Source organism: Lampetra planeri, chromosome 28, assembly GCF_965212315.1.
Source record: "Lampetra planeri chromosome 28, kcLamPlan1.2.h2, whole genome shotgun sequence".
Lineage (NCBI taxonomy): Eukaryota > Metazoa > Chordata > Hyperoartia > Petromyzontiformes > Petromyzontidae > Lampetra > Lampetra planeri.
The window spans coordinates 3,076,201-3,104,095 of NC_136134.1; the positions used below are offsets into that span (position 1 = coordinate 3,076,201).

The following is a 27,895-nucleotide window of genomic DNA, read 5'->3' on the forward strand; positions in this document are numbered from 1 at the left end:
ACAATGGAGATGTCGCTCCTGATGTTGCGACCGTTAGTATACTGGAAGTTGTTGCAGTCGCTGATGAAAATGGTGTTGTTGACAATGGGGAAGTTTCTGCTGCTGTTGAGACAGATTCAGTGCTCGAAGTTGTCGATTCTGAGGGAATGGTGGATGGAGAAATAGTTGTAGTGTCTGAAATAGGTGTTGTAGAAGAAAACGGTGATGTTGGTGATGTCAATGATGTTGTTGACAATGGAGAATATGCACCTGATGTTGATATCGTTTCTATATTTGAAGTTCTTGCAGTCGTTGATGTGAAAGGTGTTATTGACAATGGAGATGTTGCGGCTGTTGAAACTCTTTCAGTACTTGAAGTTGTTGCTTCTGAGGTAACGGTGGATGTGGAAATCGTTGCAGTGTCTGCCGTAGGTGTTGTCGAAGAAAACGGTGATGTTGATGATGTGGATGATGCTGTCGACAATGGAGATGTCGCTCCTGATGTTGCAACCGTTAGTATACTGGAAGTTGTTGCAGTCGCTGATGTAAATGGTGTTGTTGACATTGGGGAAGTTGCTGCTGCTGTTGAGACAGTTTCAGTGCTTGAAGTTGTCGATTCTGAGGTAATGATGGATGGTGAAATAGTTGTGGTATCTGACATAGGTGTTTTCGAAAAAACCGGTGATGTTGGTGATGTGGATGATGTTGTCGACAATGGAGACGTTGTTGCTGCTGTTGAGACAGATTCAGTGCTCGAAGTTGTCGATTCTGTGGTAATGGTGGATGGGGAAACAGTTGTAGTATCTGACATAGGTGTTGTCGAAGAAAACAGTGATGTTGGTGATGTGAATGATGTTGTTGGAAATGGAGACGTTGTTGCTGCTGTTGAGACAGATTCGGTGCTTGAAGTTGTCGATTCTGAGGTAATGGTGGATGGAGAAATAGTTGTGGTGTCTGACATAGGTGTTGTTGAAAAAAACGTTGTAGTCGGAGATGTGAATGATGTTGTTGGAAATGGAGACGATGTTGCTGCTGTTGAGACAGATTCTGTGCTTGAAGTTGTCGATTCTGAGGGAATGGTGGATGGAGAAATAGTTGTAGTGTCTGAAATAGGTGTTGTGGAAGAAAACGGTGGTGTTGGTGATGTGGATGATGCTGTCGACAATGGAGATGTCGCTCCTGATGTTGTGACCGTTAGTATACTGGAAGTTGTTGCAGTCGCTGATGTAAATGGTGTTGTTGACAATGGGGAAGTTTCTGCTGCTGTTGAGACAATTTCAGTGCTTGAAGTTGTCGATTCTGAGGTAATGGTGGATGGAGAAATAGTTGTGGTGTCTGACATAGGTGTTGTGGAAGACAACGTTGTAGTCGGAGATGTGAATGGTGTTGTTGACAATGGAGACGTTGCTGCTGTTGAGACAGATTCAGTGCTTGAAGTTGTCGATTCTGAGGTAATGGTGGATGGAGAAATAGTTGTGGTGTCTGACATAGGTGTTGTTGAAAAAAACGTTGTAGTCGGAGATGTGAATGATGTTGTTGGAAATGGAGACGTTGTTGCTGCTGTTGAGACAGATTCTGTGCTTGAAGTTGTCGATTCTGAGGGAATGGTGGATGGAGAAATAGTTGTAGTGTCTGAAATAGGTGTTGTGGAAGAAAACGGTGGTGTTGGTGATGTGGATGATGCTGTCGACAATGGAGATGTCGCTCCTGATGTTGTGACCGTTAGTATACTGGAAGTTGTTGCAGTCGCTGATGTAAATGGTGTTGTTGACAATGGGGAAGTTTCTGCTGCTGTTGAGACAATTTCAGTGCTTGAAGTTGTCGATTCTGAGGTAATGGTGGATGGAGAAATAGTTGTGGTGTCTGACATAGGTGTTGTGGAAGACAACGTTGTAGTCGGAGATGTGAATGGTGTTGTTGACAATGGAGACGTTGCTGCTGTTGAGACAGATTCAGTGCTTGAAGTTGTCGATTCTGAGGTAATTGTGGATGGGGAAACAGTTGCAATGTCTGCTGTAGGTGTTGTAGAAGAAAACGGTGATGTTGGTGATGTGGATGATGCTGTCGACAATGGAGATGTCGCTCCTGATGTTGCAACCGTTAGTATACTGGAAGTTGTTGCAGTCGCTGATGTAAATGGTGTTGTTGACAATGGGGAAGTTGCTGCTGCTGTTGAGACAGTTTCAGTGCTTGAAGTTGTCGATTCTGAGGTAATGATGGATGGTGAAATAGTTGTGGTATCTGACATAGGTGTTGTCGAAAAAAACGGTGATGTTGGTGATGTGGATGATGTTGTCGACAATGGAGACGTTGTTGCTGCTGTTGAGACAGATTCAGTGCTCGAAGTTTTCGATTCTGTGGTAATGGTGGATGGGGAAACAGTTGTAGTATCTGACATAGGTGTTGTCGAAGAAAACAGTGATGTTGGTGATGTGAATGATGTTGTTGGAAATGGAGACGTTGTTGCTGCTGTTGAGACAGATTCGGTGCTTGAAGTTGTCGATTCTGAGGTAATGGTGGATGGAGAAATAGTTGTGGTGTCTGACATAGGTGTTGTTGAAGAAAACGTTGTAGTCGGAGATGTGAATGATGTTGCTGACAATGGATACGTTGTTGTTGCTGTTGAGACAGATTCAGTGCTTGAAGTTGTCGATTCTGAGGGAATGGTGGATGGAGAAATAGTTGTAGTGTCTGAAATAGGTGTTGTGGAAGAAAACGGTGGTGTTGGTGATGTGGATGATGCTGTCGACAATGGAGATGTCGCTCCTGATGTTGCGACCGTTAGTATACTGGAAGTTGTTGCAGTCGCTGATGTAAATGGTGTTGTTGACAATGGGGAAGTTTCTGCTGCTGTTGAGACAGTTTCAGTGCTTGAAGTTGTCGATTCTGAGGTAATGGTGGATGGAGAAATAGTTGTGGTGTCTGACATAGGTGTTGTGGAAGACAACGTTGTAGTCGGAGATGTGAATGGTGTTGTTGACAATGGAGACGTTGTTGCTGCTGTTGAGACAGATTCAGTGCTTGAAGTTGTCGATTCTGAGGCAATTGTGGATGCGGAAACAGTTGCAGTGTCTGCTGTACGTGTTGTCGAAAAAAACGGTGATGTTGGTGATGTGGATGATGCTATCGACAATGGAGATGTCGCTCCTGATGTTGCAACCGTTAGTATACTGGAAGTTGTTGCAGGCGCTGATGTAAATGGTGTTGTGGACAATGGGGAAGTTGCTGCAGCTGTTGAGACAATTTCAGTGCTTGAAGTTGTCGATTCTGAGGTAATGGTGGATGGAGAAATGATTGTGGTGTCTGACATAGGTGTTGTGGAAGACAACGTTGTAGTCGGAGATGTGAATGGTGTTGTTGACAATGGAGACGTTGCTGCTGTTGAGACAGATTCAGTGCTTGAAGTTGTCGATTCTGAGGTAATTGTGGATGGGGAAACAGTTGCAATGTCTGCTGTAGGTGTTGTAGAAGAAAACGGTGATGTTGGTGATGTGGATGATGCTGTCGACAATGGAGATGTCGCTCCTGATGTTGCAACCGTTAGCATACTGGAAGTTGTTGCAGTCGCTGATGTAAATGGTGTTGTTGACAATGGGGAAGTTGCTGCTGCTGTTGAGACAGTTTCAGTGCTTGAAGTTGTCGATTCTGAGGTAATGATGGATGGTGAAATAGTTGTGGTATCTGACATAGGTGTTGTCGAAAAAAACGGTGATGTTGGTGATGTGGATGATGTTGTCGACAATGGAGACGTTGTTGCTGCTGTTGAGACAGATTCAGTGCTCGAAGTTGTCGATTCTGTGGTAATGGTGGATGGGGAAACAGTTGTAGTATCTGACAAAGGTGTTGTCGAAGAAAACAGTGATATTGGTGATGTGAATGATGTTGTTGGAAATGGAGACGTTGTTGCTGCTGTTGAGACAGATTCGGTGCTTGAAGTTGTCGATTCTGAGGTAATGGTGGATGGAGAAATAGTTGTAGTGTCTGAAATAGGTGTTGTGGAAGAAAACGGTGGTGTTGGTGATGTGGATGATGCTGTCGACAATGGAGATGTCGCTCCTGATGTTGCGACCGTTAGTATACTGGAAGTTGTTGCAGTCGCTGATGTAAATGGTGTTGTTGACAATGGGGAAGTTTCTGCTGCTGTTGAGACAGTTTCAGTGCTTGAAGTTGTCGATTCTGAGGTAATGGTGGATGGAGATATAGTTGCAGTGTCTGCTGTAGGTGTTGTCGAAGAAAACGGTGATGTTGGTGATGTGGATGATATTGTTGAAAATGGAGACGTTGTTGCTGCTGTTGAGACAGATTCAGTGCTTGGAGTTGTCGATTCTGAGGTAATTGTGGATGGGGAAACAGTTGCAATGTCTGCTGTAGGTGTTGTAGAAGAAAACGGTGATGTTGGTGATGTGGATGATGCTGTCGACAATGGAGATGTCGCTCCTGATGTTGCAACCGTTAGTATACTGGAAGTTGTTGCAGTCGCTGATGTAAATGGTGTTGTTGACAATGGGGAAGTTGCTGCTGCTGTTGAGACAGTTTCAGTGCTTGAAGTTGTCGATTCTGAGGTAATGATGGATGGTGAAATAGTTGTGGTATCTGACATAGGTGTTGTCGAAAAAAACGGTGATGTTGGTGATGTGGATGATGTTGTCGACAATGGAGACGTTGTTGCTGCTGTTGAGACAGATTCAGTGCTCGAAGTTGTCGATTCTGTGGTAATGGTGGATGGGGAAACAGTTGTAGTGTCTGACATAGGTGTTGCCGAAGAAAACAGTGATGTTGGTGATGTGAATGATGTTGTTGGAAATGGAGACGTTGTTGCTGCTGTTGAGACAGATTCTGTGCTTGAAGTTGTCGATTCTGAGGGAATGGTGGATGGAGAAATAGTTGTAGTGTCTGAAATAGGTGTTGTGGAAGAAAACGGTGGTGTTGGTGATGTGGATGATGCTGTCGACAATGGAGATGTCGCTCCTGATGTTGCGACCGTTAGTATACTGGAAGTTGTTGCAGTCGCTGATGTAAATGGTGTTGTTGACAATGGGGAAGTTTCTGCTGCTGTTGAGACAGTTTCAGTGCTTGAAGTTGTCGATTCTGAGGTAATGGTGGATGGAGAAATAGTTGTGGTGTCTGACATAGGTGTTGTGGAAGACAACGTTGTAGTCGGAGATGTGAATGGTGTTGTTGACAATGGAGACGTTGTTGCTGCTGTTGAGACAGATTCAGTGCTTGAAGTTGTCGATTCTGAGGTAATGGTGGATGGAGATATAGTTGCAGTGTCTGCTGTAGGTGTTGTCGAAGAAAACGGTGATGTTGGTGATGTGGATGATGTTGTTGAAAATGGAGACGTTGTTGCTGCTGTTGAGACAGATTCAGTGCTTGAAGTTGTCGATTCTGAGGCAATTGTGGATGCGGAAACAGTTGCAGTGTCTGCTGTAGGTGTTGTCAAAAAAAACGGTGATGTTGGTGATGTGGATGATGCTATCGACAATGGAGATGTCGCTCCTGATGTTGCAACCGTTAGTATACTGGAAGTTGTTGCAGACGCTGATGTAAATGGTGTTGTGGACAATGGGGAAGTTGCTGCAGCTGTTGAGACAATTTCAGTGCTTGAAGTTGTCGATTCTGAGGTAATGGTGGATGGAGAAATGATTGTGGTGTCTGACATAGGTGTTGTGGAAGACAACGTTGTAGTCGGAGATGTGAATGGTGTTGTTGACAATGGAGACGTTGCTGCTGTTGAGACAGATTCAGTGCTTGAAGTTGTCGATTCTGAGGTAATTGTGGATGGGGAAACAGTTGCAATGTCTGCTGTAGGTGTTGTAGAAGAAAACGGTGATGTTGGTGATGTGGATGATGCTGTCGACAATGGAGATGTCGCTCCTGATGTTGCAACCGTTAGTATACTGGAAGTTGTTGCAGTCGCTGATGTAAATGGTGTTGTTGACAATGGGGAAGTTGCTGCTGCTGTTGAGACAGTTTCAGTGCTTGAAGTTGTCGATTCTGAGGTAATGATGGATGGTGAAATAGTTGTGGTATCTGACATAGGTGTTGTCGAAAAAAACGGTGATGTTGGTGATGTGGATGATGTTGTCGACAATGGAGACGTTGTTGCTGCTGTTGAGACAGATTCAGTGCTTGAAGTTGTCGATTCTGAGGGAATGGTGGATGGAGACATAGTTGTAGTGTCTGAAATAGGTGTTGTGGAAGAAAACGGTGATGTTGGTGATGTCAATGATGTTGTTGACAATGGAGAATATGCAACTGATGTTGATATCGTTTCTATATTTGAAGTTCTTGCAGTCGTTGATGTGAAAGGTGTTGTTGATAATGGAGATGTTGCGGCTGTTGAAACTGTTTCAGTACTTGAAGTTGTTGCTTCTGAGGTAACGGTGGATGTGGAAATCGTTGCAGTGTCTGCCGTAGGTGTTGTCGAAGACAACGGTGATGTTGGTGATGTGGATGATACTGTCGACAATGGAGACGTTGTTTCTGCTGTTGACACCGTTACTATACTGGAAGTTGTTGCAGTCGCTGATGTTAATGATGTTGTTGACAATAGGGAAGTTGCTGCTGCTGCTGTTGAGACAGTTTCAGTATTTGAAGTTGTTGATTCTGAGATCATGGTTGATGAATAAATAGTTGAAGTGTCTGACGTAGGTGTTGTCGTAGAGAACGTTGTCGTCAGAGATGTGAATGGTGTTGTTGACAATGTAAACGTTTCTGCTGCTGAGCCAGATTCAGTACTTGAAGTTGTTAATTCTGAGGAAATTGTGGATGTGGAAACAGTTGTAGTGTCTGTCGTAAGTGTTGTTGAAAATAACATTCCTGTATGTGATGGTAGAGTTGTTGTTGACAATGTACTTGGTGCTCCTGTTGTTTCTGCTGCTGTTGAGCCAGATTCAGTACTTGAAGTTGTTAATTCTGAGGTAATTGTGGATGTGGAAACAGTTGTAGTGTCTGTCGTAAGTGTTTTTGAAAATAACATTCCTGTAGGTGATGGTAGAGTTGTTGTTGACAATGTACTTGGTGCTCCTGTTGTTGACACAGAGTCCGAGCTTGGAGTAGCCAATGGAGAAACATTTTCTGTAGATGACTGGAATATTGATGTTGAAAGATTATCGCTTCCTTTTGTTGCTGTGCTATCTTCTTTTGATGGAACATATATACTTGTTGACATTGTATATGCAGTTATATTTGTTGTGAGTAATGAAGCAGGACTTGATTCACTTATTGAAGCAACTGTTGCGGATGCCATCGTTCCTGTTGAGAATTATAATATTAACAGCAGGTTATGTAAAACAAATTGTTGAGTATATTGCTTTTATTCTGATTGGAATTTTCTTTTTAACATGCTAATAATGACTAATTATTACGATATTTTACTCATAGCAGATAAACAATAATAAACAAATATAAATTAAAGCCCTTTGTCAATCTCATGAAGGTCTCTCCATGCTATGTCAGTTGGTCTTGTGGGTTGTCTTACCATACTTCACATTACCCGTCAGTGGAGCTTTGGAAGGGGGGAATCGGGTTTGGACCTCGCTTTTGATGCTAGCCATAGTTCGAAATGTTATTCAGGTGGCTACGTTCATAGTGTGGTGCAATGATTATTGTGCCACCGCTCGACCCATAAAGCTGATATTGCATTCACAATTTCAAACGCAGAGCTTAATGGTATAACTCCTTCAAACATGTGATCTGATGCAATTCAGACAGTTGAATTGGCTAAAAAATAAAATAAATGAAAACATTATTAATTTAGATTTCATTTTTAAACGGTGTACCTAAATTTGCCTCTCTATATCTCAGTTTGTCTCTATTTATCTATTTCTTCTGTATATCCATCTCTATGTGTGTTTTTGCAACACAAAAAGAGATGCATTTGAAGTGATTAAATACATCTCTTTCTCTCTACTGTACAATAAATGTTGCACCCTCTTCGGCATTGGTGAGCTTATATAAACATTTCAACAGGTTCAAACTGTTTTTTATGAATACGTTGACTGCACATGTACTTTCTGAGATTTTTTGAACCAACTGAATCGTTGTAGGCTCAAAAGATATTTCGTTAACCAGAATCATACCCGAAAATCAATCGATTATGCTTGCAAAACGCCACACAATAGTTTATCATTGGTCTTACCCTATTTCTTAGCAGTAACGTGTACTCGTATACTTTATTTTCCTGAGAAAGGATACTCTTGATTTTAAGCTTTCGTGACTACAGGAATCCATACTCTTTGGTTATTTCGGTAAAGTCACGTAGGCATAAAATAAAATAAATCACGACGTTTCGGGCGCAACACAAGCGTCCGTCATCAGGTGGGAAAGTATGGTCTGCTGCTGATGCAGACTGTTTTAAAAGGTTTGAAATGGGTGGAGCCCAAGGGTCATAAAGTGGCCGGGGCTAGTGATGTTAATGTGAGAAATTAGCATGTAACTGGGTACGGAAGAGGCTATGTTAATGTGAGAGATTAGCATGATATTAATGTGAGAAATTAGCATGTAACTGGACACGGAAGTGGCTATGTTAATGTGAGAGATTAGCATGATGTTAATGTGAGAAATTAGCATGTAACTGTAGAAAAGGAGGAGAGCGGCCTCCTCGAGGAGGGCACGGAAGTGGCTATGTTAATGTGAGAGATTAGCATGAAATAACAGCTGACATAGGCAGGTAGGATGGAAACATCACAGTCAGTTAAGACTTTACCTGGTTAATAACGTCCTTCCAATAATTGCTCAGTTTGTACCCATCCTCTCGGTTGAAGTTGTATCTGTGTTTATATATCTGGATGGCTTCATGAACAAATCTCTGAAGGGAGCCGGTAGGTTTGCATGCGATGGATCTTCTTCACTGGATATCTAAACTCTATCTGACCCTTGTAAATGTGCTATTTCCATGTGAAAGAATACGATTATTATTGCAAATTAAATACAAAGGGAAGCTTTACATAATCTATGTGGGGGGTTTATGGGGTGTCAAAGTCGAGTTGGAGGGGGCTGAGGGTGGGGGGCTCATGGGGTGTCAGAGTCAAGTTGGAGGGAGCTGAGGGTGGGGGGCTCCTGGAGTGTCAGAGTTGAGTTGGAAGGAGCTGAGCGTCGGGGGCTCATGGGTTGACAGAGTCGAGTTGAAGGGAGCTGAGAGTGGGGGGCTCATGGGGTGTCAGAGTCGAGTTGGAAGAAGCTGAGGGTGGGGGGCTCACGGGGTGTCAGAGTCGAGTTGAAGGGAGCTGAGGGTGGGGGGCTCATGGGGTGACAGAGTCGCGTTGGAGGGAGCTGAGGGTGGGGGGCTCATGAGGTGTCAGAGTCGAGTTGGAGGGAGCTGAGAGTGGGAAGCTCATGAGGTGTCAGAGTCGAGTTCAAGGGAGCTGAGAGTGGGGGGCTCATGGGGTGTCAGAGTCGCGTTGAAGGGAGCTGAGGGTGGGGGGCTCATGAGGTGTCAGAGTCGAGTTGAAGGGAGCTGAGAGTGGGGGGCTCATGGGGTGTCAGAGTCGAGTTGAAGGGAGCTGAGGGTGGGGGGCTCATGAGGTGTCAGAGTCAAGTTGGAGGGGGCTGAGGGGGGGGGGCTCATGGAGTATCAGAGTCGAGTTGGAGGGAGCTGAGGGTGGGGGGCTCATGGGGTGTTAGAGTCGAGTTGGAGGGAGCTGAGGGGGGGGGGCTCATGGGGTGTCAGAGTCAAGTTGGAGGGGGCTGAGCGGGGGGGGCTCATGGGGTATCAGAGTCGAGTTGGAAGGAGCTGAGGGGGGGGGCTCATGGGGTGTCAGAGTCAAGTTGGAGGGAGCTGAGGGGGGGGGGCTCATGGGGTGACAGAGTCGAGTTGGAAGGAGCTGAGGGGGGGGGGGGCTCATGGGGTGTCAGAGTCGAGTTGGAGGGAGCTGAGGGGGGGACTCATGGGGTGTCAGAGTCAAGTTGGAGGGAACTGAGGGTGGGGGGATCATGGGGTGACGGAGTCTAGTTGGAGGGGGGGGGGCTCATGTGGTGTCAGAGTCAAGTTGGAGGGAACTGAGGGGGGGGGACTCATGGGGTGTCAGAGTCAAGTTGGAGGGAACTGATGGTGGGGGGATCATGGGGTGACGGAGTCGAGTTGGAGGGGGCTGAGGGGGGGGTTCAAGGGGTGACGGAGTCGAGTTGGAGGGGGCTGAGAGTGGGGGGCTCATGGGGTGTCAGTCGAGTTGGAAGAAGCTGAGGGGGGGGGCTCATGGGGTGATGGAGTCGAGTTGGAGGGAGCTGAGGGGGGGGGGGCTCATGGGGTGTCAGAGTCAAGTTGGAGGGAGCTGAGGGTGGGGGGCTCATGGGGTGTCAGAGTCGAGTTGAAGGGAGCTGAGGGTGGGGGGCTCATGGGGTGTAAGAATCGAGTTGGAAGGAACTGAGGGTGGGGGGCTCATGGGGTGTCAGAGTCGCGTTGGAGGGAGCTGAGGGTGGGGGGCTCATGGGGTGTCAGAGTTGAGTTGGAAGGAGCTGAGAGGGGGCTCATGGGGTGACAGAGTCGCGTTGGAGGGAACTGAGGGTGGGGGGCTCATGGGGTGTCAGAGTCGAGTTGGAGGGAGCTGAGGGTGGGGGCCTCCTGGGGTGACAGAGTCAAGTTGTAGGGAGCTGAGGGTGGGGGACTCATGGGGTGTCAAAGCCCACGTGACATCTTTATTTGATTGCCTTTGTCGGATGGAGAGCTTAACGCAAAAAAATATGAATTACATCTACACGATTACCACGGTTGGCTATGTATGATGCGAAAAACTTTCAACATACACAAATACGTACGAAATTAGCCAATTCTGATAATATTAGTTTTGAAAGCCTCTATCAACAATCAATTTCAGGACAATTTCGCAAATAATGAAAAGCCTGCATTTGTCATAAATAATCAAAATGTATATATTGTCATAGATAGTGGCAACACATATAAGTCAATAAGAGAATAAGCGATCTAAACCCGTAAAACGCATCATAGAATAAAAAGAGAGGTATGATAAAACAGTGACAATCCTAAGCAAAATATATCATACACTGAAATATGGAAAACAATTATGAAACAGATGAGAATATAAATCATAGATCACAACACAAAAACGGTTGAAGATAAACGTTGGTAGCGTGAAGGCATAAAAAATTATACTGATTATTTTTCAATCACAATCGTGTACCCTATTTATACTGCTCGGTGGATTCATGATGTATGATAAGTAATAAATGTTGTGGAGGAATGTTTATGTAGATCTCGATGGCAATATATAGACAATGTAGAAAACATAAATAGGAGGGTGTTTCAGATAGATATTTTTAATAAGCCCTTCGGTACGGTTTACAATGGAATGGAATAACTACAACCATCACTTATCAAAGAAGCAGGACGAGCTACTGAAACCAAATTTGCTTTCCTAGTTACGCTCTCATCGTGGCTATTCATAGTCAGATTATATACAAGAGGCAAAAAGGCCAAATAAAACAAGCTCGCTAAGGAATTTAAGATATCTGATGACTATCTGATGGAGGGTATTGCCTTTTCCAAAAAAATATATTAAGTGTGGTATTGTTCATTTTGAATGTCATAGCTCCTTGTATATGTAGTGGTGATACGCGCTGGTAGTACGGATCGTGGGGTAGCGCATGGTGATTGGCTGTGTGTTGGTGACGCGCGCTGACGGTGAGGGATCGTAGGTCAGCGCGGGGTCATGGGTTATGTGATGGTGATTGGCTGTGTGTTGGTGACGCGCGCTGACAGTGATGGATCGTGTGGCAGCGCGTGGTGATTGGTTATGTGCGCTGACACGAGAAGGGATCGTGGGGCAGCGCGTGATGATTGGTCGGCTAGGGTGGGTGCTCACATCGCGGTCCGCATAGGCTCCGTCTCCTTGGAGCGAAGGGCTATATAAGGCGGTGCGCGCGGGCGCTCGGGGAGAAGTTGGTGACCAGTGAAGACGGAAGACGGAGGAGGAAGAGATAGGGCCCTGAGACACCTAGTCCCGCTGTCCTTGTAAGGACCGGGGCCCTGTGTGGCTCAGAGGCGGGACCTTGAGACCCGGGGGCCGGACGTCCGTGTGAGGACCGGGCCGCGGGACCCAGTGGTCGTGATCCGTACCCAAGCTGGGGTGGGTCTAGAGGTTCCCCGGATGCTACGGGGCTGGAATGCCCGTGTGTGTGTAGCCGGGTGGAACGTGTAGCGTGAGCTCTAGTTACCAACCGTGTCAGGTGGAACGTGTAGCGTGAGCTGTAGTTACCACCCGTGTCAGGTGGAACGTGTAGCGTGAGCTGTAGTGACAACACGTGTTATTGTGACAACCCAAGTGTGAATAAAGTGTGCTACCCGTCAAGTGGTTTCCCGCCGTAGTTTACTATACTTCAACTGGCGTCAGGAGTGAAACAGTCTTCCAGGCATGGATACCAGGAAGACTCATCGGACTCACGAGATTGACCGCGAGGATAACCACGACGACTCGGGCCAGCAGGCATCAGGGGTAGAAGAGGAGGAGATGCCTGCACCGCAGGACCCCTCATGGGCACCCGACGAGCGGCTGGGGGCTGATGCCGGACTCCGCGACGTGCACTCCCGCCTGGCGGAGCTGCTACTCGCCGCGGCGTCCATCCTGGCGGAGATCACCACGTCGGGAGGAGCGGGGACGTCGACGGACATTCAAAAGACTCGCCTCGCAGATTCCTGCCAAAATGACTTTGCAGTTCCCGCCATTTCTACCGAGCGGACATCTTTTGGCGGGAATGGCGAGCAACACGTGGTGGGAGTCCTCCAAGCGCGGCCGCTTACGTCATCAGCGCGCGCTACGGGCCGCCATCTTCCACCCGCCATAGGGGCCGCCATTTTGCAGACCGACGGTGCGGCGGGGGAGAGCCACGTGGCGGAGGACGACATCATCTTCCAGCAGCGCCTTCCCACGTTGACAGCCTTCAAGGCGGAAGGCGGGGACTGGGGCGCATTCCAACGTAGGTTCCTGGCGCATCAAGAGATGTCGGCCTGGTCCGACGCTACGGCGCTGCGGGCACTGCCTGCCATGTTGGACGACGACGCGCTCGCGGCCTTCAGGTCCGCATCGAGATCGGCCCGCTCCACGCTCAAGGCTGCGCTGGGCCTCATGGCCAAAGTTTACGGACCACCTTCGGCCTGCCGCCACCAATTTTACAGCCGACGGAAGGCAGACACGGAGACCGCGCTCGCCTACCGCACGGCGTTGCTGGCCCTCGCCGATGCCGCGTTCCCTCGTATGGACGAGGAGGGGCAGGACGCTATGGTTTTGGAACAACTGCTCAAGTTGGCACAGGACCTGGGGGTCCCCATCAACACAGCCGACGAAGTGGATATATGTTCGTTGCGTGTTGCAACGAGTATTCAGGCGCACGAGGTCCTGCAGCGGAAACAGGTGGTCGTCTGCACTGCTGCCGGGGTCTCAGCTCCGGGCCCGGTGGTCACCGAGCCCCAGGTCGTTCGCCCACGGGAGGAGGCGTTCGCGGCTGCACGACCGGGGGATTGGAGGTCGGGGGGTCGGTCGCCTCTGCGATCGACCCGCAAGCTGGAGCAACCGAGACCTCCGACATCCCTCATCACGTGCTACAACTGCGGCCTTCGGGGCCACGTGGCGTCCGGGTGCCGCGCGTCAGCGCGCCACGGGACCTCGGCTGGACGACGACCACGGCCCCAAGTCGTCCCACCTACCCCCGGCAAGTCGCGGCACTTCACATGCTCGGCTTACATACACGACACACATGGGCCGTCGCTTTGCGGCGGAGGATGTGCGATTGGGGGCGGGGAATCGGTTCGGAGAGGGGGGTTCGTACGGGGCCCGGGGGACATTGAATGGTCCGAGTTGGGCCACAGAATTGTGGCCGCGGCGGCCGGTTCGTCGGTCGTTACGGGATTCATAGACGGGGTCGAGGTCAGGGTTTTGGTGGACACGGGAGCGTCGGCCATTATAATTTCAGACCTCATTTATAACATTCTCCCCGTCCAATGTCGACCTCTGCTTCCGGTGGACGTGCCATTTTACGCGGCAAATGGGGGCTCATTGGGTATTATCGGTCAGATTCGGGCGTCCATTTGCATAGGGGATATAAAATTGGCGGGACCTATTTTCGTCTCCTCTTCCCTAGCGGTTCCTTGTCTTAAAATTCTCGTGGATCAACGTTGTATTGAGCTGCCATCGGGTCGCGGTATTTCCTTTTTGTCTAACCCTACTGAAATACGGACGGCGTGCGCGACGATCCAAGCGCTAGCGACACAGACGGTGCATGTGCCCCCGGGTTCGCAGATGTTGATACCCCTCCGGTTGCGGAAGCCATTGGGTGGGGAGACTGCGGGACAAGGCGTGCTTTTGGGTCCATCGAATAGAGCTGTCGGGGGTCTGGATTTGGCGGTGGCTCAAACGTTGGTTCGGGCCGACGGGGACCCGTTCGTTATGGTGTTAAACGCTGGTTCAAGGCCGGCCATTATTCCGCAGGGCACCGTGCTTGCTCACGCGGCACGGGTCCCTGCGGAAGAGCGCCTTGTTGCACATGTTGATCCCGTCCCGGCGCAGAAAATTACATCGGGTGATGACCTTGAATGGGTCGATTCGCTGTGTGCGGACTCAAGTGATTTGTCAAGGGTGCAATTGGGTGCGCTGCACGCTCTGCTGATCGAATTTTCCGATGTGTTCAGCACGCACAAATATGATATTGGGTGCACGGACCTGTTACGCCACCACATTGAAACAGGCGATGCAGCACCAGTCCGGCAGAATCCCTTCCGGCTGAGTCCTGCCGAGAAGGAACACGTTCAATCGGCCGTCAATGACATGCTGACGGCCGACATCATTTCGCCCTCATCCAGTCCGTGGGGAGCACCTATCGTTCTGGTTAAAAAACAGGACGGCTCCTTGCGATTTTGTGTGGATTTCCGTCGCCTGAATAAAATCTCCGTGGCCGACGCGTATCCACTCCCCAGGATGGACGAGTCCCTGGACGCATTGTCCGGGGCGCAGTATTTTTCTACACTTGACTTACTGTCGGGATTCTTGCAGCTGCCACTCGACGATGAGTCTAAACCTAAGACGGCATTCCGGACCCCAGGGGGCCTGTTCCAGTTTAATCGGTTGCCCATGAGACTCCACTCCGCTCCCGCGACGTTTCAGCACCTTATGGAATTGGTTTTGTCGGGGTTGCAATGGGATACTTGCTTAATTTATCTTGACGATGTCATTGTTTTCAGTAAAACCTTTGAGGAACACCTCCAGCGATTAAGAGGGGTGTTCTTGCAGATGCGTTCGGCTAAGTTAAAGTTTAAACAGGCGAAATGCCACCTTCTGCGGAAATCCGTAAGGTACTTGGGCCACATTGTCGATTCTTCGGGGATCTCCACCGATCCCGCGAAGACAAACTGTGTCAGTTCATGGCCAACGCCCACGTCGGTTTCTGAGGTCCGCAGCTTCATTGGTTTTGCGTCATACTACCGCCGATTCGTGGAGCATTTCGCCACCATTGCCAAACCCTTGCACGCTCTAACAGCCAAAGGAGTCAGGTTTCGATGGGGGCCAGAGGAAGAGGCCGCGTTCTGCTCCCTTCGGGACGCCTTGGTGGGTGCCCCGCCCTTACGTTACCCTGACTTTACGAGTCCCTTCTTGCAGGATACTGATGCTAGTAACACGGGCATTGGGGGGGTGCTCTCACAGGTCGTTGGGGGAGTTGAACGGGTGGTCGCCTATGGTAGCAGGGTTTTGTCGCCTGCGGAACAGCGCTACTGCGTCACCCGTCGCGAGTTGCTGGCTATTGTTTTTTTTGTGCAGCAATTTCGACCTTATCTCTATGGCCGTCATTTTACGGTCCGGACGGACCACGCGGCGCTTCAGTATTCATTGAGGGTCGCCCAGCCCTCTGGCCAATTGTCACGGTGGTTGGAAGTCCTCCAGGACTATCAATTTACGACCACTTACCATAAGGGGTTGCGCCACACCAACGCGGATGCCCTGTCGCGGTTGTCGCCTAGTCCTGAATGTGCATGCTTGATGGGGTCGGCGCGCTGTAAACCGCCAGGTGCTGTGCCCGAGAGTGAGTTGGTCGCGGCCACGAATGCGCCGATGGTTGACGTTCCCGCTACCCCTGCGGGCGGGACTCGCTACTCTCACTGTCTCTCGTTGAGTGGGGCCGACTCCAGATGGCTGACAGCTCCCTGCTCGCGTTGCGTCGTAAGGCGGGGGGTCCCGAGGAGGGTCGAACACGGGCTGGCTCCTGGCTGCTCAAGCAGGGCCTGCTAATGAGGTGGGACAATATGTCCCGGCGGCACGCACTCGTCGTGCCTTCTGCTATGCGGGGCAAAGTTGTTTTGGCTGCACACGAACGCCTCTTACATCTGGGGGTTAACAAAACGCTTGCTCTGCTCCAGCGTGTCTATTATTGGCCGGGGATGGGGAGCGATGTGGTCAATATACTGAACGGGTGTGTGGATTGCGCCAAACGGAAACCACCGCCCATTGCGCCAAATCCACCGCTGCAGTCTATTCAGGTCTCGCGCACCAACGAGCTCGTTGCGCTGGATATTTTGTGGCCTTTTCCTGTCACGCCTAGGGGTAACAAGTACCTGTTGGTTGGTGTGGAATACTTTACCCGATGGCCTATGGCGTGGCCACTCGCCAACCAGTCAGCGGCGGCCGTGGCGGATGCTTTTGTCCAAGGCTACGTCTTGGACAAGGGGGCTCCCGAACGCTTGCTGACTGACCAGGGAAAGAATTTTTCGAGTAAATTGCTGCAGGAGGTGTGTGACCTTTTGGGTACTAAAAAAGTGCGTACCTCCCCGTACCACCCACAGACTGACGGGATGGTGGAGCAACTCCACAGGACTTTAACCTCCATGTTGTGCCAGCAGGTGTGCGAGGCACAGGTCGACTGGGACTTGCAGGTCCCGGGGGTCCTCGCCGCGTATAGAATGGCCCCCCACGCGGCTACGGGGTTTTCCCCATTTTTTCTGATGTATGGTCGGGAGGCCGATCCGCCCATGGAGACTCAGCTGGGACTTTCCGTGCCGCGGCCTAATTCCAAATTGGCCGACCATATTCAATTTAACATTGCTAAACTCGCCGAGGCACGGGAGGCCGCACGGCTTAATTCGAGATCTCGGCAAGTCGCCAACGAGCGCTTGCGTGCACGGAAGGTGTCCGTGCACGATTGGATACCGGGCGATAGGGCCTGGCTGCACTGCCCTCATGCACCTTTGGCTACGTCACCTAAATTGTTGAGGCCATGGCGGGGACCCGTGGAGGTCGTGCGGGTTGCACGCCCCCAGTGTGTTCAGATAAAATGGGGAAAGCGCTGGTGGTACGTTCACCCCTCCCAGCTAAAACCGTTCTCGCCACCATATGGCCTTCCTTTGTGTCGTGATGGCCGAGCAGGTGATGTGACCGACGACCCGGGGAGGGAGATTTCTTCGCCTGATCCTCACATGTTTTCGCCTGATCCGCTCCCAGGTGTCCGGGAACTGACGGCTGCCGACCACCGACGACCGGATCCCCGGGACACGGCCGGTTCTTCCAGGCCCGAACCGTGCCTTCCTGGGCTGCCGGTGCCACCGGACGGTCGACAGACCGGCCAGGCGGACTCGTGCTAGGTCGCGCAACTTTTCCTGACCGAATAAATGGGGTGGGGATGCGGGCCGACGCGGCCGGAGCGTCTCGTCCCTCCGTTCCCCGTCCGCTCGACCGCTTTATCACCCATTCAAGGAGCGTGCAGAAGGGGGATCGGTAGTCAAGGAGACACTGGACACGTTTTTTTTCGGAATAACTTTATTGTGTTGCTCGTCGATTTGTACATAGGTTCTTGTTGTGTTGTGTTGTTGTGTTGTGTTGTTGTGTTGCGTTGTTGTTGTGTTACGAGGCACACTTCGGGAGTGGGGTTTTTTTTTTGTTGGTTTGTTGTTGTTTGGCAGCCGGGCCGGCTGCGAGCTATGTGGGGGGGGGGGTGATGTAGTGGTGATACGCGCTGGTAGTACGGATCGTGGGGTAGCACGTGGTGATTGGCTGTGTGTTGGTGACGCGCGCTGACGGTGAGGGATCGTAGGTCAGCGCGGGGTCATGGGTTATGTGATGGTGATTGGCTGTGTGTTGGTGACGCGCGCTGACAGTGATGGATCGTGTGGCAGCGCGTGGTGATTGGTTATGTGCGCTGACACGAGAAGGGATCGTGGGGCAGCGCGTGATGATTGGTCGGCTAGGGTGGGTGCTCACATCGCGGTCCGCATAGGCTCCGTCTCCTTGGAGCGAAGGGCTATATAAGGCGGTGCGCGCGGGCGCTCGGGGAGAAGTTGGTGACCAGTGAAGACGGAAGACGGAGGAGGAAGAGATAGGGCCCTGAGACACCTAGTCCCGCTGTCCTTGTAAGGACCGGGGCCCTGTGTGGCTCAGAGGCGGGACCTTGGGACCCGGGGGCCGGACGTCCGTGTGAGGACCGGGCCGCGGGACCCAGTGGTCGTGATCCGTACCCAAGCTGGGGTGGGTCTAGAGGTTCCCCGGATGCTACGGGGCTGGAATGCCCGTGTGTGTGTAGCCGGGTGGAACGTGTAGCGTGAGCTGTAGTTACCACCCATGTCAGGTGGAACGTGTAGCGTGAGCTGTAGTTACCACCCGTGTCAGGTGGAACGTGTAGCGTGAGCTGTAGTGACAACACGTGTTATTGTGACAACCCAAGTGTGAATACAGTGTGCTACCCGTCAAGTGGTTTCCCGCCGTAGTTTACTATACTTCATATACACATACGCATTCCCTGTGTACCGAAAATAGTAAAAACCAGATGACAAAGCCAAACAGTACCAGAATGGGAAGCGTGAAACCGAATACTAGAGGTTTTGATCAGATAGACGTGATAAGAATGGTCTTGTGAAGCCGTAGTGTACTTTGCTTCCCAGAAATTAACCCGACTCATGTAGCAAAGGGGGAAGACGTTAATGGCAGGCTAAAGAGGAAATCACCCTTGCTTGGGCAAGGAGTGACCCAGAGACATTTCTGAGAGAGAAGTTTACGTACGGCGTCTGGCATCAGCATCTCCAAAGAACAGGGCAGAACAGGACGCAAAAGAGAGGACCCATGGAAAAATACCATAAACTCGCTGCCAACCCGAGGGCAAATTCAGGGCAAAGTGACAAGAATGTCCCATGCTGTTTCAACAACTGTCTGAGAATTAACAAACACTGGTGTCTGGAAAGTTTAAATGCTCAAAATGACAACCACCGCATATGCATAATCTACATGGTAATCGAATTATATTGTTTCATGACAATACAGCACAGAGTCAGGAGCTTTTGAATATGACTCATTGCATGCTTTATTAACACCCACTTATCCATACATAATTGCCATGAGGTTTGGGTTTTTTTCCGTTTAATTTATTTTGTACTACCGGTAAGTACCCGCCGTTGCTCGGGCGAAAAAGGCAGACACACACATGGACTTACACACAGACATCGACCCACACACATAGAAACACATCGACTTAGACGCACACACACACATATGGTTAAACCCAGGATAGATCGTTAGCAGGCCAGCCTAAATGTTTGTAACCGGCGAAGATGTTCCATTAGGGGGGTCAATGCTTCGCAAGCGTAGAGAAGGGAGGGAATTACCGTGGCCGCTCAAGGCCTATGATATGGTATCATAGGCCTTGAGCAGGTCGATAAAGCACATACATTCACTCACACGCACACATGGACCTACAGACACGCAAAGAAATGGACTTACACTGACTGACATGGAGCCATGCACACAAAGCGACTAACACAGACGCCCATGGACTGACACACACACACACATATGGACTCACACACGCATAGACATGCACTTTAGATACACACACATGGAGTTACAGAAACATATATCGACGTACACACGTACAGCGATTCACACACACACACATCGACTCACACACAGACATACGTGGACTCACACACACATTGACGTAAACACACATATGTACTTACACGCATCCATATCGACTAAGACACACACACATGGACTTACACACACATACATATATACTTGCACACACATTGCCCTACACACACATACACATATGGACTGTGACACACAGACATCTACTTTAGATACAGACACATGGATTAACACACATCGACTCACACACACACGCATTGACTTACACACACACATCGAGTGACACACACATGTATGGACATACACATGTGGACTAACACACACATATGGACTGACACACACACACATCGACTGACACACATAGACACACAAACGCACATCACATTCAGATGGAGCCATGCACACACATTGACTCACACACACGCATTGACTTACACACACACGATTCGAGTGAAACACACATGTATGGACTTACACACACATGTGGACGAACACACACACTGCGACTGATACGCACACAAATGGACTGACATACACACACACAAACACTTGTACGTACACACACACACGGGGCGTTGTCCGTTTGAAAAATACAGACACACACATGGACTTACACACAGACATGGACCCACACACATCGAAACCCATCGACTTACACGCACACAAACACATATGGACTCACACACACAGACATCGACTTTAGGCACACGCATGTAGTTTCTGCACATGAACATTATAATAGTAATACAGTATTAGGCAACTTATTAGTTTCATAATAGTAAATAATGAAGCAGAGTTATGTGCACACAAACATTTTCATTGTAATATTTGTAAACTTATTTGTTTAATAATAGTAAACAATAAACCTGAGTTGTTAGCGAAAGATTCAATAAAATTGTACTTTACATTGGCGTGGTGACGCCTCGTCCCGTGCAGAGCCCGCGGCCTCGCCTAGATTGGCAAGCCGGAGGTGGTGACACGTTGCCAGGCTGCGAGCTGGGCCGCTACCCCCCCCCCACCATCCCCCCCCCCCAAGGCAGAATAATACTATGTAAGCGCTTAAATAATATAAAATTAATATATAAGGGCTTTATATCAGTAACTGCACGCATTGGGATGGGGGGAGGGAAGAGGACATCACACTGAGATGAGAAATCGGCAGCGTGATGTGTATATCTATTCCATGTTAAACGCATAAAATAAAATGTCCCCCATGAGCTGGAGGCAAGCGCATCACTTGGCAGGGTCCGCCCCCCCCCCCCCCCAGGAAATTGGCGTGAGTTGGTACGGTCGATGTTGCGCAATAAGTAAATAATTAAAATAAGAATGCCACTAATTCGTTAATTAAACGACTTTAAAATTTACGGACGTGAAAACGGAATAGCCTATTCCCACCGTGGGGCTTAGGGCGTGCCGGCTGGGAAGTTATTTCAGTCTTAAACCCCAACGTCCGAGAGCCAAATCCCCCGCAAGTGCGAGCGCGCGGAGACTTATATATAAGAGAAGAAGAAGATAGCCCTGTGAGCCATTCGGCTCTTGAATCGGGTGCAACCGCAACAAACAGAAAAACAAAAACATGAACAAGAAAACATCTTAAAATGACTATGTGACTATGTGCAAACAAAAAATCCAAGAAAAGACAGCAAAATATTGCAGAAAAAGCACCGTACACCAACGCCGTGTGCAAAAATTCCAGTGGGATGCAAGTCAAACAAGCATATGAAACTTGATAATTAATTATGGAAGTTCGTATTGAAGTATTGAACCTAAGGATCATTCAGAATAAGATACATAAAACTAATCATGCCAATTCTCCACGACCAAAAATAATATGAATAACCAGAGCCATGCCCGACCGCCTTTGTCTTCCCAGTCGCTATCTTTACATTCCGCACCAGGTATGCAAATTAAGGCTGAGTCGACCAAGTGGGGGGGAACCAGGACCGGTTCAGATAATCGCCACCGTGTTGATTGTGAATGGGAATCAAACTCCGCAAACCAGGCTCAATAGGATAGAGGACAAATCGAGACATGAACACCCAGAGAGGAAGGAGGGAAGGCTGTTCCGGACTTAAAAACATGTGCTACAGACACCGACACACATCGCATATAGGGGCTCACTTTTATGAGTCGACAAACATCACTCGGGGCAAGTGGGTCTGCGTTCACACAAGTCTTGGCATAAGCTCCGGGTGAAGGGAGTATGATAGGGGTTATGACATCAGGTACCAGGATGTCTGCGGAGCCAGCCACAGGGATGAACCAAAGCTTACCGGATGGATGTACCACATGTGCAAAGGTGGAACGAGCTTTTGGACTTTGACACTGTCAAGGAATTAATTAATAATCTTGTTTCGATCATTGATGCTTTTCTAATCATTTGATACGTATATTATGAGCATGCATGCTTAGATGCATGCTGTTGTTTTTAGACGTTCACCTGGTGTTCAGTTATCATTGCATAATCTTGTGTTTAGATCACTGTTGCTTTTTATAATGGTTTAGTACGGATTTATGAGTACGTATATTTGCACGGGTTCTGGTGTTGGTATTCTTAGATATTAGAGTTGATATTAAAGTTGCTTAGATTGAGAAGGGTCCGAGTGCTTCTTCCAAAACTCATGCATCATTTATCTCAATTGCGAGAACTGTATCCTGCGGTGATCTCTGAATTCTGAGACCAGACATAATTACAATACACATAATTGATAAGCGAGAATCAGTAAATTATTAAGCGAGAATCATTGATATTATCACTATTGATAATGCATACCCCTCGACAACGACAGAGCCAATAATAATAATAACTCGTGATACCGTTATGCATAATCGCTCCGAATCATATGTATACATATTAAGAATTATTTTTTTTATTTATAATCATACACTTAATTACATTAACATTTGAAAAAATGTAACACATGTCCATAATTTTCACAATTTTAATATTTAAAAAAATCACTATATACAACAAGGGACACAACTGAAAACACACGTATAGGATCAAAAATTACGAAAAAATGAAGCACGGGATAGCAGGTTAGAAGCACTTTTGCAAAACGGAATTTAATAAATAAAATAAACGCCTGGGAATTCCCCAGGAAGAGCGAGAGGCTGTCGCCAGGGAAAGGGAGGTCTGGACCGCCCTACCCAACATGCTACCGCCGCGACCCTCACCAGGACAAGTGGACTGAGATACGAATAAACAAACACCCACAATATTTTTCACGTCGACCTCTGGACTGTGAACTTATGCAACAAACTGCAAACAAACTACCACAAGGCAATATCTCCGCCATATATAATGGTAGCTCTCTAACAAAGGTTTTTTAGGTTAGATTGCATCAATATATGTGTCGTTCACCCACCACCACCCAACATAGCCAATAAGTAAGGTTCGTCGCGTAAACAAAACATGCCGATTAGTTACTAGTTCAGCAAACCGGTGTGTTGGAGAGTAGACCCCACAAATGTATAGTTGTATATTATGAAATCAATATTTTACCCCACTGCATGCAATCTTGCTAATTGATTGATTGTGGTGTACTCATTTATACTGCTGGGTAGACAGAGGTGGAGGGATTTAAGAAACTAATTGGCACGTCTTGTTTACGTGACAAAGCTCACTAATCGGCTATTTCAGGTGATGGGAGGGTGAACGATACGATATATTTATGCGATCTAACAGAAAAAGTGTTTTTATGGCTATTGGTCGTGAAAGCCTACGTGTTACAATGGTCGCTGTTGATCAGTGGTGCAAGGAGTTGTACAACTGCACCATGAACCTGATAAAAACAACCCTTTATCAAACCCGCCGTGGCTTTCATACAGAAGTAAATTGACGACGTTTCTTAAATAATGACGGTATTAGTAAATACAGGATTACTTCTGCAAAAAATTGCAAACGCACTACCAATGGGCAATATCACCGACATATATCAATTGCTAGCTGTTGATTAGTGGCACAAGGGGTTACGCAACTGCACCATGAACCTGGTAAAACAACCCCTTTAACACGGCATGGCCTTCATAAAGAAGTAAATTGACGAAGGCCCTTACATAATGACAGTATTAGTAAAGAGTATTACTTTCACTTGATGTAAACACATGTTAGTATAATATTATTTAATTTGTAGACAAAGATGTAAAAATGCAGCCTTGCATTTGCTTACTCATGCGACTGCTGCTCTAGTCATCGATATCCTTGAGAGCAGTGGTACGCGGACCCCCAAAGGTACGTGGCAATATCTCAGGGGGTACGTGGGGTGATTTATAAATGTGTAATTATATCACACATGATAGTCATTGGTAAATAATCATGAATTAATCTGCCAATATAACGATAAAATGTAAAGACATATAGTAAGCTAGAACGATATAAAATACCTTTCGAAACTCATTGATCGTAAACAATGTGGTTTCCAAGAGTAATCTGCGAGCGTAAACAAATTACGTCATGCGTCCGTTGAATTTTTTTAATTCACTTCCAGTTACTCGCTAAGTTAGGATACCTCACAAAATGGACATTCGGTAAAAATATTGATGTTCATTATTCATACATTTATTTCTCAGAACACATTGGATCGAGCAAGGGGGTACTCGGTTGATACACAATTCAACAAGGGGGGTACAGTAGCCAAAAAAGGTTGGGAACCACTGCTCTGGAGGGTATTTATGCCTCCTCTTTCACACTGGCCAGACGTCTGGAAAAGGTGGGAGAATCCATATTTTACCCTACCGTATGCAACCTGCCGATCGAGCGATTGTGGTGTACTAATTTATACTGCTGGGTAGACAGAGGTGGAGGGATTTAAGAAACACGTCTCAATGTTTCAACTGCCGCACCGGGGAATCGATTTGAACCAGTTACCTGGATTGCAAGTTCAGAGTGATAATGATTGGAAACGTGCAAAATAATACTTTTGCTGTGCTCCTATGCTTTCACATGCCTGCTCCCTGCCTTCCCCAATGCACCTTGACCAGCGTCAAAAGTAGTCAAATAAACCGATAACGCAAAAACTGGACTGATCAAGCATGTACAATGTAGATATGCGGTAGTTGTAAACAAACCAATGTCCTTTGACGGTCAGCCTTCTACAATTGTAGATTATCACACCAGCAGACTAATCTAATGAATGTTGCCAATGGATCTTTAGCATCCACTACACAGGAAATGCTGCTCTTAAATAATTTGAATTCACAAAACATGCTAACTGGCGCACACAGGAGTGTGCCTAATATTTCGCTTTTCAACCCACATTGATGATATGTGGCGTATACATTTTATTTAAATACCATTCAGTTATTGGTATGTTCATATGGGTGCTGTCGCAGTATCATGGTTAGCACACTGGACTTGAAATCCAGATGTCGCTGGTTCCATCTCTTTGTAGATTTGATCCATTTTCTTTGTTAACGTCAAACTTCTTGATCCCTACATCATAGCAGGTAATATTCACTGATGAAAAACTTTAAGCACATCGGAATATTTATTTATATCCATAATAATTATTTATTTTCTTTATTATGTTCCATTTGACAAAAGTGCTTCTAACCTATTATATGGGTCTTTCGGTAAAGCCACGTAGATAGAAAAATGAAAAAAATATTACATTTCGATCGCAACACAAGCATCTTCAGGTGAAGTCTTCAGGTGAAGACGATTTCTCGTGTTGCGATCGAAACATCGTGATATTTTTTTTTATTTTTCTATCTAAGTGGCTTCACCAAAAGACCCATAGAATATGTATTCCTGCAGTCACGAAAGCTTTAAATCAAGATTTGCTTCTAACCTGCTATCCCGCGCCTCGTTATTTCGTCATTTTGATACTATCTAAGCATATGCTGATGTGTTTTCAGTTGTGTCCCTTGTATATATATTGTGGTTACTAAATCACCCTTCCATGGTCGACCCAAGCAGTGTAAATGGGTGGTATCGTTATGTCGCGTGTGGTGGTTCTTCCATACGTCTGGCCAGTATGGAAGAACAGGTCAAATACTTCTTTCGGAGTTTCTTTTAGAGCTCCCTGTAACAGAGAGCTACACCTTCACCTACTACTGTGAGGCTAATAATAACTATTCATACTGACCGTTTCACTTCAATATACTAACGCATGTGTGCACAACCACGATTGCTGAAATATCTAATAAATGTGTATTTCACCGGCTCGACTGATAATTAACACCAAGCTGATTTTCATTCATAATGTACATGTTTTGTTTTAGTAATTGTTATAATTTAAGGTTTAACATTGCTTACTCATATAAACACTGCATTATTATCATTAATGTCCATGTACAGCGCATGAGTCAATCCACTGATGGATTACGGCCTCTCTCCACGTCGTGTGGATCGTTATCTAAAAATATCTTTACACTACACCAACATAGATGTAGAAGCATAGAGGTACAACACAACAATGTATATTGCCGCAACTGCACTCGACTACCCACCACAATGTAGCCTCGCAGCCCCTTTTTGACAACCTGTTAGTGCATAGATGGTCAACCCATCCATTCACTATATATGCCCATCAAACCTACTTTACTTCAGAGATCTGATAAGCACATTGTGGTATCATTTGGCCACAGGCATTAATGATAATATATCGTACTGGAATGACAATGCGTAAATGTAAAACATGCTTTGAAACATTCCGTCTCTATTCATTATACATGTTGTTACTAAGTAAATAATATTGAATGCCTACATTCGTGCATAGTAAAACACGGTGCTAGGCTTACTTTCATTTGAAAGACAATGTTTATGCGCAATTAATTAAACCATTCTATCGTTGTCATCAAATTTAAAGTTACACTATTTGAATACCTACAAGGAATAATTATGGTTTAGATTTTTATTCCAGTGTTTATACATATGAAACATTCAATTGTATATGTTTTTATCACACACAGTAAGCTAGGCAATATACTGGGCAATTCATTCAACTTTTGAGATGCAAATGAAAAGTAAAAAGAGTGCGCAAAGTACTTACCAGCACAGAACATGAGTAACCAAGTGAAGAACATCTTTGTTTTATTCGTCTTTAATTTTAACATGGACCACTCTTCTTAGCACAAATATTTTCTTTTTCCTTGACATAAATACTGAACTAAAGAGTGTAAATACTGTATTATTCACGAAGTAAGGACATTACCGAACAGCACGTAAACGATCACTAGAAAGAAGTGTCCTCAAGTCTGCAGGTGCTTCGGAGGTAGCGTCCACGCAATGTTTACAAAACTGTCACAGGGCTGTATATATTGGTGACAGCCCTGGTATACTTTACACCGTGAATAGCCGAGACGCACCTTGGTAGTAACTATGGATATTTGCCAACTCTGTTAGTTAAATACCCACCTGTATGGGCTGGGGGAGGAGATTTATAATTACTGAACTATTTTGGTTCCCTAAATGCGTCTTACCTGTTAGGTCAATATTAGAAATGCTTTATTTATGTCAAGAAATATACTTACAAACCTAGTCTAATTTATTGGTTGCTGTACAATAGTACCACATATAAACCCATGCACACACCTGCTTAATGCTGCATTGAGTGTACCACTCTACTTAAAGCCGATACAATTTTCGTTCTCACCAAGAAGGGAAGAAATGTTTGCTTCCTTCAGATGGCTTGAGGGGAAATAAATCTGGTTAAAAAAGTTTTCAGAAAGAGTAAAACAAATGCTGTTTAATCACTTAATTTGTTTTAGACCCCAACGTTATCTTTTATATAGAGACCAGCAACCATGCTGGTCTCTCTCTGTCCTTTGAACGTTACCGTCTTTTCCAGCCAGCCAGTACAAGCATTTTTTTAAACTGATATAGAACACTGTCTCTCTTCACCTTTCACTTGCTTTCTCTCTCCTGTATATCCCAACTCATATCCATGCCTTGCCTTATATTCCTTCTTTCATCTCTGCCTCTCGCTACTGTAGGGAATTACGTTTTGATATTATCTGTGTTTAAATAGCGTACATATTCATTATTTTGTCTTGTAAGTTTATGGGTGCCCAGCAGAGGGATGAGCTAGAGTGGGTCAGTGCCCACCATATGTGGGTCA

General features: G+C 47.0%; 1 protein-coding gene across 1 annotated transcript; it reads right to left on the reverse strand.

Moving 5' to 3' along the window:
• Window positions 1–328: 328 nt before the first annotated feature.
• LOC144728257 (uncharacterized) lies at window positions 329–27,871 on the reverse strand (the record flags this gene model as incomplete). Its single annotated transcript, XM_078607565.1, has 2 exons — window positions 26,828–27,871; window positions 329–7,236 (listed from the first exon to the last, which is right to left on the reverse strand). Coding segments are annotated over exons 1-2 (6,972 nt in total), but the record flags the coding sequence as incomplete, so codon positions are not given.
• Window positions 27,872–27,895: the final 24 nt, after the last annotated feature.